Here is a 19,318-nt window from a genome sequence, read left to right on the forward strand (position 1 = left end):
AGGGAGGAGGAGCGGGAAGCACCAGAGAGATATTCTTTAATGATCAATAAACCAATTGTTTGGAATCAGATCACCTTGCCTGGTGTCTCAGGGTTGGGGTGTCTGTACCCGTTCTACCCCTCTGCACCTGGCACTTTTTCTCTGCCACCTGTCCTACACCCCTCCTGTGGCACTTCACCTCACAGTTTCTAACATTCCTTGCTCAAGCCAGACTTACAAACTTGCTCTCCACTCCAAGTTGACAAATGCTAGTTATATATGTGTCTAAGACTTTTGCACAGTACTATACACAAGACATAAATCTCAGTCACTCATCCCTATAAAGGTAAACCTCCACCTCTTTGGACACAAATACTGAACAAGGAAAATCTCTTTAGCCTTACATTCGCGGGTTCAAACCCCAACTTCTCAATTTCAGTATGTAATAGATGTCTCAGTCCCATATGGTAACCTTATTTGTTTCCTCACTATTTTGAAATGAAAATGTTGTAGATTCATCTACTTTCCCACACAATAGAACTTCATATTTGTTATAAACCTACTGTTTACTAAAACTGAAATGATGTCACTAATTTATAATCTTTCTCATTCATCCCTTGCTCTCACTGCAGGTGACAACCTTGAGTTTTCCAAATGAGTCCCGGGCATTACACGACTTTTTTCCTTAAGCGGCAATAATACATACCAACTAGTTCCTGGGGATTCTTCTTTTCCACATCGATGAACTCCTGAAAAAGAAATAGAGATCATAAGCCTTAAACACCATAATGTCACCGTTTGCATCTCAATGCAGTATTCAGGGGTGTACAGGATATACAATGTGTTTATAGGAAGACAGTTCACTATGAATGCTGTATCAGTAAAATTATAAAAGGGCAGAAGCTCACAGAGCAAAGAAGGACATGCTAGATCCAAAATGTCTGTAGGGGGTACACAGGACCAAGAGGGGAAGTGAGAGAACAGTGTGGGAAAAGCAAAGGTGTGTGGAGGGCACAAATGACTGGGCTGGGGCTGAGTAATCCCAAGCAACATGGGAGTGGGTGGGGATAAAAACAGAGGAAGCGATGCATACACAGAAGTCACATCAGGTCACATTGTGTCGCATTGACATGATGAGCTGGCGTGATGAAACGTTTTTAGAATTAATTGTTAAAGATGAAGATGTGCGACAGTGGAGGGAGTATTGGGCATAAGGTGCTGGCGTGCAGTGAAACAGTATGATTAAGTGATGGTTCGAGAATGAGATTGCTCTGGAAAAAGTGAAGGGCAGGGTGCATGCTGGCCAGAAAAAGAAAAAGCAGAAAGAGCGAATTGGCAAGAACATGGGCAGAATAACAAAAGAACAAATGAGAGTGAAATTGAGAAGGAGTTAGCAAAGTGTGAGAGAAGGCAGAAGTTGAGAGGCTGAGAGTGAAAGACAGATGAAGTGAGTGAGAGGAAATGGCAGAGAGGAGGTTTTAACGATATAGAGAGGTGGGAAGAGGGTGGTGAGGAGAACCATCACTCAGATAGTCTGAAAGTAAGGCATAAGTCGATGAAAAATATGTCAAATATGGAGAAATAAACAACTAGAGCGAATAGAAGCTGCAGCCCTTTCCAGATCTCGAGAGTATAGGAATGTGCTCATGGAGCACTGATTTGACAACACCGCATTGCAAATAGGAGACCAAGCTCACAAACCAGGTGCCAGGGTAGAATGTGAACTGGAAGAAGTGTCTCAGGCAGGGTAGGTAGTTTCTTGCTGGCTAAACAAGCCCACCAAGTATTACTTAATGCAGGAGATTTTTGTTAAGGATGCAGTCTCCTCTTAAGAGTCAATTTATCAACTATCAAAGTCAGCCAGGTACCACATTCAGAACTTCCTTCAAGCGCTATGAAGTCCTACTGTATTGCTAGTACAGGCCGGTAGTGGATATATAACATTGACATTTAGGCTCAAGTTATCAACAAAACTTAAATTCATAAAGAAACATTGAGCCTGAAGTTGGAATGGTATTTGTCCACTGGTCTCTGTTCAAGTTTAAGGTCCACTCACTTCTGAATGTGGAAAACATGGAGTTACGTGTTAGCAGTTTCTGGCCATGGCAATTGAAGAACAATAAGACCATAAGATATAGGAGCCGAATTAGGCCATTTGGTCCACCAAGTCTGCTCTGTCATCTTATCATGGCTTATCCAATTTTCTTCTCAGCCCCAATCTCCTGCCTTCTCCCTGTATGTTTATATCCACCCACCCCTATCTCCCTGCCCGCCATGCTACTGCTGGGGAAGAGATACAGGAGCTCTACACGCCATCTGTGACCTGTGAGCCACTCACACCAATGGTTTCTTCATTGCTGTTGGTGACTTCAAAGATACCAACTTAAAAACAGTCTTGCCAAAGTTCTACTAGTATGTCAACTTTGCAACCAGAAGAGAGAATATACCAAACCCAATCTATACCAATGTTCATGGAGCCTACAAGACTGTCCACCACCCAGGATACTCACACCATTTTGCTAATCCCTGCATAGATACCTCTGGCTAAACAAGAAGATGCATGGACAGGAGCACGTTCAGGGACTGGAATGGCTACCTATGATCACCACATCACCATTGATGAATATGGGATCAGTGATTGGCTACATAGGAAAATGCACTGAGGACATTACTATGATTAAATACTACAATGGCAGGAGCAACTAGAAATCATAGTTAACACAAAATACTCTGTAGATGCAAAACACAAAACACTCACAACACGCTGGAGGAACTCAGCAGGTCAGGCAGCATCTGCGGAAACAATCAGTCAACATTTCGGGCTGGAACCCTACGTCAAGACTGTAGGGGGAAGGGCAGAGGCCCTATAAAGAAGGTGGGGGGAGGGTGGGAAGAAGGCTGGTAGTTTCCAGGTGAAAATGCAGTAAGGGGAAAGATAAAGGGGTGGAGGAGGTGAAGCAGGGAGGTGATAGCCAAGAAAGGTGAAGAAGGAATAGGGGAAAACGCAATGGGTAGCAGAAGGAGGCGGAACCATGAGGGAGGTAGTAGGCAGCTGGGGGAAGGGGCAGAATGAAATAGGGGTAGGGGAAGGGAATTACCAGAAGTTGGAGAATTCGATGTTCATACCAAGGGGCTGGAAACTACCTAGATGGTATATGAGGTGTTGCTCCTCCAACCTGAGTTTAGCCTCATCATGGCAGTAGAGGAGGCCATGGTTGACTGCAGAGGTTCATACACTGCTACAGATCGAGGGACAGGACAACTCTAAGGTCAGCAAGAGCAACGCTCTCACGTGCCATCAGGAAGGCGAAGCGAGAATATTCACAGAAAAGTCCCAGGCATCTTTGTGAAACCAGGGACACATGCCACATGTGGTAAGGTGTACAAACCATAAAAGGTTACAAATCCACCCTGCATGTCAATGAGTGATGTCTCCCTTTCTGATGGGCTTGAATACCATCTAACATGATTTGATGCGATGAATGGATGTGACATCAGGGAAAACCCCCTCTCCCCCTGAGGAACAGGCACCCTGTCTGGCCATAGCCGAGCTGGAGAGGATCCTAGTCAAGGTAAACCCACGCAGAGCTGCAGGGCCAGACACCATACCTGGTCAGGTGCTGAGGGATTGTGCGGCCCAGCTAACAGAGGTCTTAACGGACACAAGTATCTTGTGCCAACAGCCTATTGTTCCTGCAGGCTTCAAGGCAGCTGCTATCATTCTGGTGCCCAGGAGAGCAACGGTAAATGGTATAACCTCAACAATCATGAAGAGCTTTGAATGGCTGGTAATGGATCATATACAATCCCACCTTCCAGCTGTATTGAACCCTTCCAGTTTGCCTACTACTCAAACCAGAGCAATGATGCTATAGCTCTGGTCCCCACACTATCCTGTCCCACCAAGAAAACGATGCCAAATACATCAGGTTCATTGACTTCAGCTTGGCGTTTAACACTATCATCCTTCAGAGGCTCGTGGGTTAATTGTCCTCATTGGGACTCAACACCTCTTTCTGTAACTGGATCTTGTACTTCTTGATAGAAAGAACCCAGTTGGTTTGAGTTGGCAGCAACATCTCAAGCTCCATCATGCTAGTGCCTCCCAGAGCTGTGTGTTCAAATGCTGCTGTTAACGCAGCAGACTCACAAATATACCGCCATATTCAGCTCAAGCTGCATCATGAAGTTCACTGATAATACAGCGACTGGCCTCATCAGCAACAATGAATTGGCATACAGAGAGGAGGTAGAGAGGCTTGTCAAATACTGCGAGAACAACAACCTGAAGTCTCAATATGGACAAGACAAAGAGGATGATCATGGACTTCAGGAAGGCACAGGTCAACCACTTTTCATTGCACATCAATGGCTCTGCTGTGGAGGATGAGGAGCACAAAGTTCCTTTGTCATCTAACCTGGACCCACAACACCTCATTAGCCCAGGCGGCACAACAGCATCTACACTTTCTGAGAAGATTGAGGCACGCAAGGCTCCCAATCGCTATTCTAACAACCTTCTACAAGAGTACCATTGACACTGTCCTATCTGGCTGCACCATGTGGTGCAGAAGCTGTAAGGCATTGGACTGCAAGACCCTACAGAGGACAGAAAACACCACTTACCGGATCACCGGGCCTCCCTCCTCCCTATTTGCGATATTTGTCGGTAACATTTTATACAAAGGGCCTGAAGCATTGTTGAAGAGGGTGCAGAGGAGATTTACCAGGATGCTGCCTGGATTAAAGAGCATGTCTTATGAGGACAGGTTCAGTAAGATAAGAAGTGACTTGACAGAGATGTACAAGATGACAAGAGGCAAAGATTGAGTGAATAACCTGGGTGGAAATAGCTAATATGAGGGGGTATAATTTTCAAGTGATTGAAGGAAAGTATAGTAGGGATCTCCAAGGTAATTTATTTACTTATTTACACATAGAGAGTGGCCAGTGCATGAATGCCCTGCCAAGCGTAGTGGTAGAGACTATCAGAAACTCTTAGATAGGACCATGGATGACAGAAAAATGGAGGGCTGTGTAGGAGGGAAGAGTGAGATTAATCATGTAGGCTGAAAGGCCAGTATCGTGCTGTAGTGTTCTATGTTATCACGTGGGCAGCATTTGATGAATCTGGGCCTGTGCTCACTGGGATTTGAAAGAATTGGGGATTTCAATGAAATCTATCGAATATTGAAAAGCTGACAGAGGATGTGGAGAGTGTGGGAGTCAAGGACTGGGGGGCACAACTTCAGAATACAAGGACGCCCCTTTAGAATTGAGATGAGGAGGAATTTATTTAGCCAGAGAGCTGCGAATCTGATAATTCACTGCCACAGACAACTGTGGAGCCAAGTCACAGGGTATATTTAAAGCAGAGTTTGAAAGATTCCTGATTAATAAATGCATCAAAGGTTACGGGGAGAAGGCAGGAGAATGGGTTTGAGAGAGATAATAAATTAAACAGAGCAGACTTGATAGATCAAATGTCCTATGTGGTATAAATGGATGATGGCATGGAGTAAGTGGGCTAAAGGAGTTGATTCTACCTTGTATGCTCTATGAATTCATAATATTATTAGCAGCTTTGGAATTTTGTTGAGGTAGTAACAGGAGCCGAATCTGCCTTGAATTCTCTCCATAAAAATAAATTTAAAAAATAGTTTGATATATTAAACGGTGAGAATTTAAACATTACACTGTAAGTTCAAAGCATTACATGTTCAGGTGTCAACCACAGTCTGATGATAACTATGCTCACTGAGGAGAAAAGTCTATTATGTGGGAGCTGTGAGCCTTGCACAGGGTCACCATTTCTCCTATAGACCCAGGGTGTACTGAGACTAATGGCTGAGCACTGTTTTGAACAAGGATTTGGAGATAACAGAACAGAATTAGAATTGTTCATGCATAGAAGACCATCATTTGGTTCACTGAGCTCTTGCCATCAGGAAATGGTCAGATCCATCCCCCACCCTTCTTCCAACACCTTTCCAGCTTTTTCTCAAGTATCTATCCAATTTCCATTATGAAAGCATGATTGAATTGATTTGCACTACCCTAACCTGAGGGTAAACTCCAGATCATGATAACTTCCAAGAGAGTATGTCAATCCCGGTTCTGAGATAATCACATTATATCTACACACTATGTAGACAATTGCTTTTCTTTTCTTTTGACTCTATTCTTTGTCATTTTGAACGCCACTATCAAATCACCTCTCAGTCTTCACTCTGTTCATGTAACTGAAGTCCCTCATCTCCATCTATTCTACACTTCAGTCTCTTCACACCCCCATAACATGGTGACCAGCACCGAACATGATATTTTATTTGCAGCTGACCCAGTGCTTTAGAGGTTTAACATAATCTTTGTGGTTTTGTACTCAATATTTATGAATGCTTTATCTTAAATTGCCTATTCAGCTTGATGTGCCATAAAAGATGAATGAACATACACATGGCAGGCCTTTTTTACCTATTCATTCTACCAAAATGCATCATTTTACACAAACCCAGGTGCCTGCAGGTAGTTGCTTATGGAAGCCATAGTTAGCAGCTTTGGTAGCAGTCCGCAATGAATGATGCTAAGGTTGAAACTAAAGTGGAATCTGACTTGGATTATCCCCATAAAGTGATTTTTAAATAATAATGCCATAATCAGAGCAAGGACAAACATTACATCACGTGTCCGCCCGTTTTATCAGCCTCATTCTCCAGTTCATCACTATGCTTTGAAGTGTTTAACACACTTCAAATGCAATATCATTGGTAAAGTTTGAAATGATGAATTACACATAACCAGCTAAACACAAGTCCCCACATTATCCTGAGAAACAGCTGTTTATCAAGGCCCAGAATCTCAAACTAATTGCCCACCCATGTAACACTGCCTCTTTTACTCCACCAACTTCAACCGTGCTGACAAACATTAGATTTTATGCTGCATCGAAGTTCACAAACACATTGATCACAGTAGCATGTCCTACAGCTTCATACTTGGACAGAATAAAAATATTAGCGTAGGATTAATGAAAACAGTTGGTAAACTTAATGAGCTGAAGGGTCTGTATCAGTGCTGTAGGACATATTTAAGAATGAATTTTAACATGCATGTGCTAGCTTTCAATAGTTTAACCCATAAATCGTTTGACTGTTTGCTAGTCTATAATTGATAATTTTATGCATTTTCACTGCTCTACTACTGCAAAACAAATATCATATCATACAAGTCAGTGACAATAAATCTTGAGTTTGATGATTAACTTTGCTCTTCAATGTCAATTCCAGCTGTTTCTCTGTCACTGAGACTGACTGCCAGGTTTACCATCACGTTCTCTTTTCAACAAGCATGTAATGTTTTGATCCTTATGTTCTCTGGCATCATCCCTCCACTTTTGTGGTAGGCAGGAAGATTCAAAGTTCAGAGTAAATTTATTATCAAATTACATATCTGTCACCATACAGTACCCTGAGATTCATTTTCTTACAGGCATTCAGAGTAGAACAAAGAAAGACGATAGTATCATTGCAAGACTACACGCAAAGACTGAGATATAACCAATTGGCTAAAGAAAATAATAAATAAATAATACTGAGAACATTACCTGTAGGGTCCTTGAAAGTCAGTCCATGGTTTGTGGAATCATATCAGTGTTGAGGCAATGGCAATGAAGTTATTCACATTATTTCAGGAGCCTGATGGTTGAAGCTTAATAGCTGTTCCTGAACCTAAAGGTGTGGAGGTGTGGGACCTAGGGTCCTGGACCTCCTTCCTAATGTCAACAGTGAGAAAAGAGTACGGCTTGGACGGTAGTGGTGGTGGTGGTTGTTGGGGGGGGGGGGGGGTCCCTTGATGATTAAGGCCAGTGTCACTGTTTTACTGGACCTTTTTGTTTGTAGCCATGGACCACACTGAAGCTCAGTATCAGTGGGCTTGGACTTATATTGAATTTTAGCTACACGATACAGACTGCAGGAAAATTAAACTATAGCATTTCGCACTTGAGCCAAGCATCATACCTGCGCTAATAAAAACAGAAAACACAGAGAAACTTCAGCATTTGTAGAAATAGAAAAAGGGCTCCTGACTTGAAGAGCTGACTGCTTCTCTTTCCACAGATGCTGTCTGACCCGCTGATTTTTCCGAGCATTTTAATACAGATTTTCAGCATCTGCAGTTCTTTGAGCTTCAATATGTGTGTGCTCCCGGCACAGGCTCTCAGTCTGTACTAACATGGAAGTGTGGTAGATTTCCAACCCCACCAAATTTGAATCTACTCTCTGGGTTCTATATATTAACTGCTCCGTAATACATCCAGGGTTACCACTGTCCTGTATATATCAAGAACTAGAAACAGGTCACAGGAAAAAACAACTCTTTGTATTATAAATTCCTTTATTCAATAGAAAGGAAAGCACAAACATTGACTGAAGCAACAAAACCACAAGTGCTGGAAATTCAAAACAAAAACAGATGATGGAAATGCTCTGCAGGTCTGGCAGTATCAGTGGGAGTGGGAAACACAGTCTACGTTTTGGATCAAAGCCCATTCATTAGATTGAGATTGATGAAAGCCACGAAAACTCCAGGGGTCACAATTTCTTTATACGCTACTGCATTCTCTTCAGCAAGTTCAGCAAACTGCTCTATGCAAGAACCTACTCACTTGCAGCCACTCCCTCCCCAAGCATCTGTGGTATTTTCACATCACAGCTGCAGGTAATAAAGTCTGTTCCAGCTTGTTTAGCTGCTGTGTATGGACAGACACACAGGAAGTGTAATCACTGAACTGAAATCCAAAAGAGCTGAATACAGTGGATTCTTGGTTAATTGGACCATCAGGGTAGCCAGTTATTTGGGACAACATTTAATTGATGAAATAACTAGGATTCCCCTCATTTATTTGCACACTATACCACATAATTGGGACGGTTGCCAAACAGATTCGACCTAGCGTCAGTAAAGTTCACTGTGCGGCCATAAGAAATTATTCTGTGCTTAGAGTGAACAGTTTCTTTAATAGCATCAGTTGTTTGTGCTTGTGTTATCCACTTGAGGCGAAAGACACTGATTCAAAAATCAGTAATTTTTGATAATTTTGTGCTGGGAAATTTATTGTTGGATTATGTACTACTTCATGCAGGAACACAATGAAAGCAGTCCATTATCTGCGTTAGTTGTGTACACTGATTCTGTTCATTTACAGTCAATCAAAAGACACAGCGGCGTACACTGGATGAATTCATCCATCAATAACTATTAGGAACCAAAACATTTTTATAGTACTTTATTAGTATTGGTAGTGTACTAATTTGTTTTGTATTTCATTTTAATATGTGTTTTGTTACTCCATTAAATGGTACCTTTTCTACTTTATACCTTTTTAATGATTTCCATGAAATTGGTTTATTGGGGAATTGTGATCCTGATCTGTTCCAATTAACTGGAATCCACTGTACATATTAAATGCCTATAATGGACAGGTATAATTAATGCTCATCAGTCACACTTACTGAAACCAGAACACTGTAACGAGCAAGAGAAAATCTGTAGATGCTGGAAATCCAAGCAACACACACAAAATACTGGAGGAGCTCAGCAGGCCAGGAAGCATCTATGGAAAAGAGTAAACAGTCAACGTTTCGGGCCAAGACCCTTCATCAGGACTGGAGAAAAAGACGAGAAGTTACAGTGAGAAGATAGGGGGAGGGGAGGAAGAAGTACAAGGTGGGAGGTGATAGGTAAAACTAGGTGAGGGCGGGGGTAAAGAGCTGGGAAGTTGATTGGTGAAAGAGATAAAGGGCTGCGGAAGGGGGAATCTGATAGGAGAGGACAGAAGGCCATGGAAGAAAGGGAAGGGGAGGTGATGGGCAGATAAGGAGATAGGGTGAGAGAGGGAAATGGGAATGGGGAATGCTGAAGAGGTGGGGGGGGGCAATTACAGAAAGTTCAATAAATGGATGTTCATGCCGTCAGGTTGGAGGTATAAGGTGTTGCTCCTCCAGCCTGAGTGTAGCCTCATCACAGCAATGGAGGCCATGGACTGACATATCGGAATGGGAATGGGAAGTAGAATTAAAAAGGGTGGCCACTGGGAGATCTCACTTTTTCTGGTGGTGAAGCAGTCTTTCAATCTCTGTTAGGTCTCACTGATATACAGGAAGCCACACTGGATACAGTAGATCAGAGGTCCCCAACCTTTTTTGCACCGCGGACCAGTTAAATATTGACAATATTCTTGCGGACTGGCTGACCTGGGGGGGTGGTGGTGGTGTTCAAGTAGGGTCGTCAACTTTATCACTCCCAAAATAAGGGACAAAAGTAGCAGTCAAATACGGGACACTTGTGTTTACCCCGAGTAAGACTTCATGGCCATGAAGCCTTGCGCAGGCACCTGTGTGCGCATGCGTGTACGTGCCGATTATTTTCCCACAAATCGGTTTTGGCTTAATCTTACCAGTTCTGTTAAGTGAAACTACATTGTACATACATTATTTCTACTTCATATAGGCTCTGTGTTTGTCATATCATTCCAGCTTTTACTATATGTTAGTGTTATTTTAGGTTTTATGTGTTACTTGGCATGACTTGGTAGGTTATTTCAAGTTCAAGAGTGCGTGACAGGGAATGAGGAAAGGTGCAGCTGACTCATATCGTTTCATATCGCCAAATCATATTGTTTCCTCGCGGCCTGGTAGCACATGCTTTGCGGCCCGGTGGTTGGGGACCACTGCAGTAGATGACCCTAGATTCAAGCGTGAGGTGACACTTCATTTTAATTCTATTTCCCACTCCGACATTTCAGTCCATGGTTTCCTCCACTGCCCCATTCACCTGATCATCTACCTCTGGTGCACCTCCCTTTTCCCTTACCTCCATTGCCTTGTCTTCTCCCATCAGATTCCACCTCCTCCAGCTCTTTATCTCTTTCACCAATAAACTTTCCAGCTCTTTACTTAACCCCTTCCCCTCACATGGTTTCACCTATTACCTACCACCTTGTACTTTTTCCTCCCCTCCCACCTTCTTATTCTGACTTCTCATTGATTTTCTCCCTTCCCGATGAAGGGTCTCAGCCTGAATTGTCTACTGCTTACTCTTTTCCATAGATGCTGCCTGGCCTGAGTTCCTCCAGCATTTTGTGTGCGCAGATGTACTTGGGAAGAGGCTCAAATGAAAGGAACACGTGAAAATCTGGAGGAATTCAGCAGATCAGGGCGAATAAAACCACATCTATGAGGTTACCTGCAGCATCCAGTGACCCCGTGATCTCTGTCTTGAAGGCTGATGTCAAGCTGTCATTCATGAGGGTGAACCCATGCCAGGTGGCAGGGCCTGATGGAGTACCTGGTAACCCTCTGAAAACATGTGCCACCCAACTGGCTGGAGTATTCACAGACATTGTCAATCTCTCATTGCTATGGTCAGAAGTTCCCACCTGCTTCAAAAGGGTAACAATTATACTAGTGCCCAAAAAGAGCAGTGTGAGCTGCCCTAACAACTATTGCCCAGTAGCACTCACATCTATGGTGATGAAATGCTTTGAGATGTTGGTCATAGCTAGAATCAACACGTGTCTCAGTAAGGACCCGGACCCACTGCAATTTACCCTTCACCACAATAGGTCTATAGCAAATGCGGTCTCTACAGCTCTCTATGCAGCCTTGGATCACCCGGATAATGCAAATATCTGATCGAAAAATTCCTACAGAACCTAAGGGGATAACTTCATTCAACTTCATTTGTTCCATCACTGAAGTGTTCCCACAAACCTGGGACTCACTTTCAAGGACTCTTCATCTCATGTTCTCAATATTTATTGATTATTATTATTATTTCTTCTTTGTGTATTCGCAGAGTTTGTCGTCTTTTGTACACCAGTTGAACAGCTAAGGGTGTGGTTTTCCATTGATTCTATTAACTTTGATAATAAATTGACTTTGAACTTTGAAATGGACTGTCAGCACTTCAGGTTGAAACCCATCATCTGAGTCCTGGTGTAAAAAATCAACTGTCCTATTTTCTGCAGTCACCTGACCTCCTGAGTTCTTTCAGTTTTTGTTTGTTGTGCCAGATTCCAGCATCTGCATACTCTTGTGTCCCAAATATTTGAAAGTAAATTGTATTTTGTGATCCATGGACAGAGGCTGAAATTATGCTTTTAAAACAACTGGTTAATGTGAGAAACAAGTTAGTGTGGCAGTAAAGAAATGGAAGGGGCATGGGAACTGGATATAGAAAGATGGGCTTGAGGTGGAGGATTAGCAGTGACTTCTCTGATGTCTGGAGCAGGATTGAGAGGCTGTATAGTTTGTTCTTGCTACTAAATCATGTTGTAATATTTATAGCAATGAAATAAATTGATCCACATTTATCTTATTAAAATCTATGAGACATAATGCATTCCATTAACAAAAACTTCCACATCTTCTTTAAGATAACTGAATGAGACTTCCCTTAACAGTCCACAATTTACCATCTTAGCAGAGTTAACAAATTAATTGCCAGTGTACAACTGTCATTACTTTGGCAATTCCAGCAATTCCTACATGTATAGCCTGTAGCACAGGATTCACAAATACTAAGAACATCAGATATTCCTTGAGGTAATGAATTAGATGTCCAAGCAGGGCATAATAGCATTGCACAGTACCACAAGTGGTTCTACTACAGGACATCTTATATTAGGACAGGTTTTTCTTATCTGATATTTAGAGGATTTGGATGCATTTGAAAAGCTTCAGGGTAAAGTAACTGAAATGATCCTTTTAACAGGATGCAACCGCCTAAAATCGAGGAAAAGCTTTGCTACAGTGAAGGAACTACCGTATGGAACATCCCCCCAAACATACAGGATTGACCTCTGGCAACAAACAGAAGCCAGAACCCCACCAAACAATACAGTGCAAGACCCCACAGAAATGTTGCCAGACGGGGCACGGCTTGACAGACGGAAGTGGTGCACACTCAACAGAGCGAGAGTGGGGGTTTGTAGGACGGGAGACAATATGGTGAAGTGGGATTTAAAGACCAGCGAATCCTGTGAGTGTAGCGAAAGGGTGCAGAACATTGACGGAGGGTTCTTGGCCCGAAACTGGGTTCCCTGAAACCCGAAAATTATTTCAAGGGTTCCTCCAGGGCAAAAAGGTTGAGAAAGACTGAACTAGAGGTCAACATTGCCACCTGCTGGAATAGTGTGACACAGCACCCTGGCAAGTTTGCCTCTCAAATAAGGGAAGTTTTGCATAGACATACAGTCTGTGCTTGCTTTACCTTCCTGTAGGATTTTGGCAATACTGGAAGTACTTAACAGGAGGATCACACAGAGGTGATCTTCATTTAGCTTGAAGGTCAGTAGCAAACCAACATAAGCAATGCTGTCTGCAGAATCCCAAGTTATTATGTCCCTTGACAGGGTCAAGGGCAGATATGCTTTGGAGAGGCTGTGGTGTAGCCAACAAGTAGCTGAGGTCAAAGGCATTAAATAGGAAGAAAATACATCACACATTAATATACAGATAAACAGTTTTCTCATTTAAGTACAAGGTGCCCATCCAGCATGGGACTGCTTGCCTCTCTAGCTACATTCTCCACATATTAGAATGGTTGGGGGGTGGGAATCAAATTAAAGAGGCTAGGCGTGAGGAGGTTAGTTCACTACAGGGGGATGGGAACCAGTGCAGAGAGACAGAGGGGTGTAAAGTGAGGGTAGAAACTAAAAGTACTATGGAGAAAAGTAAAAGTGGCAGGCCGACAAATCCAGGGCAAGCATTAAAGAGGGCCACTTTTCAGCATAATTGTAAAAGGACTAAGAGAGTTGTAAAAGAGCGCCTGAAGGCTTTGTGTGTCAATGCAAGGAGCATTCGTAATAAGGAGGATGAATGGAAAGTGCAGATTGTTACTAATGATTATGATATAGTTGGGATCACAGAGACATGGCTCCGGGGTGACCAGGGATGGGAGCTCAACGTTCAGGGATATTCAATATTCAGGAGGGATAGACATGAAGGAAGGGGAGGTGGGGTGGCATTGCTGGTTAAAGAAGAGATTAACGCAATAGAAAGGAAGGACATAAGCCGGGAAGATGTGGAATCGATATGGGTAGAGCTGCGTAACACTAAGGGGCAGAAGACGCTGGTGGGAGTTGTGTACAGGCCACCTAACAGTAGTAGTGAGGTCGGAGATGGTATTAAACAGGAAATTAGAAATGTGTGCAATAAAGGAACAGCAGTTATAATGGGTGACTTCAATCTACATGTAGATTGGGTGAACCAAATTGGTAAAGGTGCTGAGGAAGAGGATTTCTTGGAATGTATGCGGGATGGTTTTTTGAACCAACATGTCGAGGAACCAACTAGAGAGCAGGCTATTCTGGACTGGGTTTTGAGCAATGAGGAAGGGTTAATTAGCGATCTTGTCGTGAGAGGCCCCTTGGGTAAGAGTGACCATAATATGGTGGAATTCTTCATTAAGATGGAGAGTGACATAGTTAATTCAGAAACAAAGGTTCTGAACTTAAAGAGGGGTAACTTTGAAGGTATGAGATGTGAATTAGCTAAGATAGACTGGCAAATGACACTTAAAGGATTGATGGTGGATATGCAATGGCAAGCATTTAAAAGTTGCATGGATGAACTGCAACAAATGTTCATCCCTGTTTGGCAAAAGAATAAATAAAGGAAGGTAGTGCACCCGTGGCTGACAAGAGAAATTAGGGATAGTATCAATTCCAAAGAAGCAGCATACAAATTAGCCAGAGAAAGTGGCTCACCTGAGGACTGGGAGAAATTCAGAGTTCAGCAGAGGAGGACAAAGGGCTTAATTAGGAAGGGGAAAAAAGATTATGAGAGAAAACTGGCAGGAAACATAAAAACAGACTGTAAAAGCTTTTATAGATATGTGAAAAGGAAAAGACTGGTAAAGACAAATGTAGGTCCCCTGCAGACAGAAACAGGTGAATTGATTATTGGGAGCAAGGACATGGCAGACCAATTGAATAATTACTTTGGTTCTGTCTTCACTAAGGAGGACATAAATAATCTTCCAGAAATAGTAGGGGACAGAGGGTCCAGTGAGATGGAGGAACTGAGCGAAATACATGTTAGTAGGGAAGTGGTGTTAGGTAAATTGAAGGGATTGAAGGCAGATAAATCCCCAGGGCCAGATGGTCTGCATCCCAGGGTGCTTAAGGAAGTAGCCCAAGAAATAGTGGATGCATTAGTGATAATTTTTCAAAACTCGTTAGATTCTGGACTAGTTCCTGAGGATTGGAGGGTGGCTAATGTAACCCCACTTTTTAAAAAAGGAGGGAGAGAGAAACCGGGGAATTATAGACCGGTTAGCCTAACGTCGGTGGTGGGGAAACTGCTGGAGTCAGTTATCAAGGATGTGATAACAGCACATTTGGAAAGCGGTGAAATGATTGGACAAAGTCAGCATGGATTTGTGAAAGGAAAATCATGTCTGACGAATCTCATAGAATTTTTTGAGGATGTAACTAGTAGAGTGGATAGGGGAGAACCTGTGGATGTGGTATATTTGGATTTTCAGAAGGCTTTTGACAAGGTCCCACACAGGAGATTAGTGTGCAAACTTAAAGCACATGGTATTGTGGGTAAGGTATTGGTGTGGGTGGAGAGTTGGTTAGCAGACAGGAAGCAAAGAGTGGGAATAAACGGGACCTTTTCAGAATGGCAGGCGGTGACTAGTGGGGTACCGCAAGGCTCAGTGCTGGGACCTCAGTTGTTTACAATATATATTAATGACTTGGATGAGGGAATTAAATGCAGCATCTCCAAGTTTGCGGATGACACGAAGCTGGGTGGCAGTGTTAGCTGTGAGGAGGATGCTAAGAGGATGCAGGGTGACTTGGATAGATTGGGTGAGTGGGCAAATTCATGGCAGATGCAATTTAATGTGGATAAATGTGAAGTTATCCACTTTGGTGGCAAAAATAGGAAAACAGATTATTATCTGAATGGTGGCCGATTAGGAAAAGGGGAGGTGCAACGAGACCTGGGTGTCATTATACACCAGTCATTGAAAGTGAGCATGCAGGTACAGCAGGCGGTGAAAAAGGCGAATGGTATGCTGGCATTTATAGCGAGAGGATTCGAGTACAGGAGCAGGGAGGTACTACTGCAGTTGTACAAGGCCTTGGTGAGACCACACCTGGAGTATTGTGTGCAGTTTTGGTCCCCTAATCTGAGGAAAGACATCCTTGCCATAGAGGGAGTACAAAGAAGGTTCACCAGATTGATTCCTGGGATGGCAGGACTTTCATATGAAGAAAGACTGGATGAACTGGGCTTGTATTCGTTGGAATTTAGAAGATTGAGGGGGGATCTGATTGAAACGTATAAAATCCTAAAGGGATTGGACAGGCTAGATGCAGGAAGATTGTTCCCGATGTTGGGGAAGTCCAGAACGAGGGGCCACAGTTTGAGGATAGAGGGGAAGCCTTTTAGGACCGAGATTAGGAAAAACTTCTTCACACAGAGAGTGGTGAATCTGTGGAATTCTCTGCCACAGGAAACAGTTGAGGCCAGTTCATTGGCTATATTTAAGAGGGAGTTAGATATGGCCCTTGTGGCTACGGGGGTCAGGGGGTATGGAGGGAAGGCTGGGGCGGGGTTCTGAGTTGGATGATCAGCCATGATCATAATAAATGGTGGTGCAGGCTCGAAGGGCCGAATGGCCTACTCCTGCACCTATTTTCTATGTATGTTTCTATGTATATTTGCCCCTCTCATCCATATTCTAAAGAAAGGTCCACGATCTGAATTGCTACCTATTTCCTTCGTCAACAATGCAGCCCAACTGCTGAATGTTTCCAGTAATGTTTTTATAATTCCAGATTTCCAGTATCCACAGTTTTTTCCCATCTCATCCCTTTCTTTTCTTCCCTTTTTCTCCACTCCATTCCTCTCTCCTGTCACTCATCTTCTCCTCAATTCTCCTTCTCCAATTGCCTCCATCAGTACAGTTACTTCCCTCTCAGGCAATTCCCTTGTTCCATCTCCTACAACATATCTCCTGTGTCCATCAGTCTCCAACTCAATTCCCCTTGCCCACTCACCTCTTACCACCTCCTCTCTTCTCATCTACTCTGCTTTTAACAACTTTTCCTTTTCCCCTCAATCTCCCTTACTGCCTCTTTCCTTCACCTTCAATACCCTTCCATTTCCGGCTCATTCCAACCCTCTTCCACAATTTACTCATTCTCACCCACTCTTACTACTTCCCTCCAATCCTTAATCCAAATGTCTGGCTCCATTTCCTGCATAATTTAAGACAGCTCTCCCATAATTTCTTCTTCAGCTCCCTTCTTCATCCATCTCCCCCATCACTTCCATCCTATATCCATAACATGCCCTTTCCTCATTGCTACCATCGAGGAGGAGGTACAAGAACCTAAAGATGCACATTCATTGTCTCAGGGACAGCTTTCCACTTCCGCCATCAGATTTCTGAATGGACAATGAACCCATGGACACTTCCCCTTTTTGCACTAATTATTTTATTATATATATAGATTCTGATTATTCTCCTCCATTTCAACCCTCCCTTCCTCATAGAAAGTCCTTCATACCCTCCACACACTGTACACTGTCATTGTCTCTGTCTCTGGCTGCAACATTCCCATTTATACAACATGAATTAAAAGTTGCCTCGGATTGTATTATTGCCAAAATTTTCTTATTGACATTCAAGCCCTTCCAGTCCTTCGAGCCACACCACCCAGCAAACCCCAGTTTAATCTAAGCCTCATCTCGGGGCAATTTACAATGACCAATCAACATACCAACCAGTATGTCTTTGGAATGTGTGAGAAACCAGATCACCCAGAGGAACCCACACAGTTACAGGGAGAATGTACAAACTCCTTACCGGCAGTGTGGGAATTGAACCCTGGTCACCTGTACTGTAAAGCAGCGGTCCCCAACCACCGGGCCGCGGACCAGTACTGGGAGGCAGAGCATGTGCTACCGGGCCGCGAGGAAACGATATAATTTGGCGATACGAGTCAGCTGCACCTTTCCTCATTCCCTTTCACGCCCACCGTTGAGCTTGAGCGCATGCGAGATCATTACCCACGCGTCATCCATGTCAGCGCGGGAAGAAGATCAACTCCTCAAGCTTGCAAATGATGGCAGGCTGAAAAGTATGTTTGACATAACATCTCTGCCGGCACTCTGGATCAAAGTCAAGGCTGAATATCCTGAGATAATCATGAAAGCACTGAAAACGTTGCTTCCATTTCCAACGTATCTCTGCAATGAATGTAACGAAAACTAATCGCGGAATAGACTGGACACAAGGAACCCCTTCGAGTATCGCTGTCTCTCATCACCCCTCGATAGGACTGGCTTGTTGCAGGAAAACAAGCCCAGGGCTCCCACTGATTCAGCAATATTGGTGTATTGCAATGATTTTATATGTTCCTACGGGGAAAGTATGCACTGTGTGTTTAATATCCAAATGTAACTTAAAATGTTATAATGTTATGATGTTATTGACTTATAAGTGACTTATATAACCATATAACAACTACAGCACGGAAACAGGCCATCTCGGCCCTTCTAGTCCGTGCCGAACGCTACTCTCACCTAGTCCCACCGACCTGCACTCAGCCCATAACCCTTCATTCTCTTCCTGTCCATATACCTATCCAATTTTTCTTTAAATGATAATATCGAACCTGCCTCTACCACTTCTACTGGAGTTCATTCAACACTTACTTCAAGCTCCCCTGTCCTCCCCTGATAATTGACTTATCACTATATTCATGCGAGGAAAATATGCGCTGTGTATTTAACATTAAATTCGTTAGATAAACCCTTTTAGAAACAAAATTGAGTGTATTAGCCACTTATCACTTGTATTCTGGTTGTGATTAGCACCCCCCCCGAACAGAATCGCCAAAAACGATTTGCAGAAAAAAAATCGGCACATACACGCATGCGCAGACAGGTGCCCGCGCAAGGCTTCATGGTCATTGTAGTCTTTCTCGGGGTAAACACAACATATTTGACTGCTACCCTTGTCCATTGGCAACCCCACACCCCACCCCCCCCCCCGCACCCGGTTGGCCGGTCCACGAGTATATTGTCAATATTAAACCGTCCGCAGTGCAAAAAAAGGTTGGGGACCCCTGCTGTAAAGTATTGTGTTAACCACTACACTACTGAGCCGTCCCTGGACAAATTCAAGTTAACCTACCACCACAACATTAGTCTACCTTGACCCGTAGCAGAGTGATGTCAACTGTGATATGAAGCAGCACTCACTCACTATTAAAATTCTGTCCATATCTGTTTTCTTTGTGTTCCACTCAGAC

General features: G+C 43.3%; 1 protein-coding gene across 2 annotated transcripts in view; it reads right to left on the reverse strand.

Moving 5' to 3' along the window:
- Window positions 1–19,318, reverse strand: part of sap30bp (SAP30 binding protein) — a 131,256-nt gene that overhangs the window by 70,519 nt on the left and 41,419 nt on the right. For both annotated transcript variants that reach the window (XM_072242274.1, XM_072242273.1), the window contains exon 4: window positions 686–728. In XM_072242274.1, the coding sequence (XP_072098375.1) occupies window positions 686–728 (43 nt within the window). The remainder of the gene's footprint in view (window positions 1–685; window positions 729–19,318) is intronic.

The sequence above is a fragment of the Mobula birostris genome, chromosome 24, assembly GCF_030028105.1.
Source record: "Mobula birostris isolate sMobBir1 chromosome 24, sMobBir1.hap1, whole genome shotgun sequence".
Taxonomy (NCBI): Eukaryota; Metazoa; Chordata; class Chondrichthyes; order Myliobatiformes; family Myliobatidae; genus Mobula; species Mobula birostris.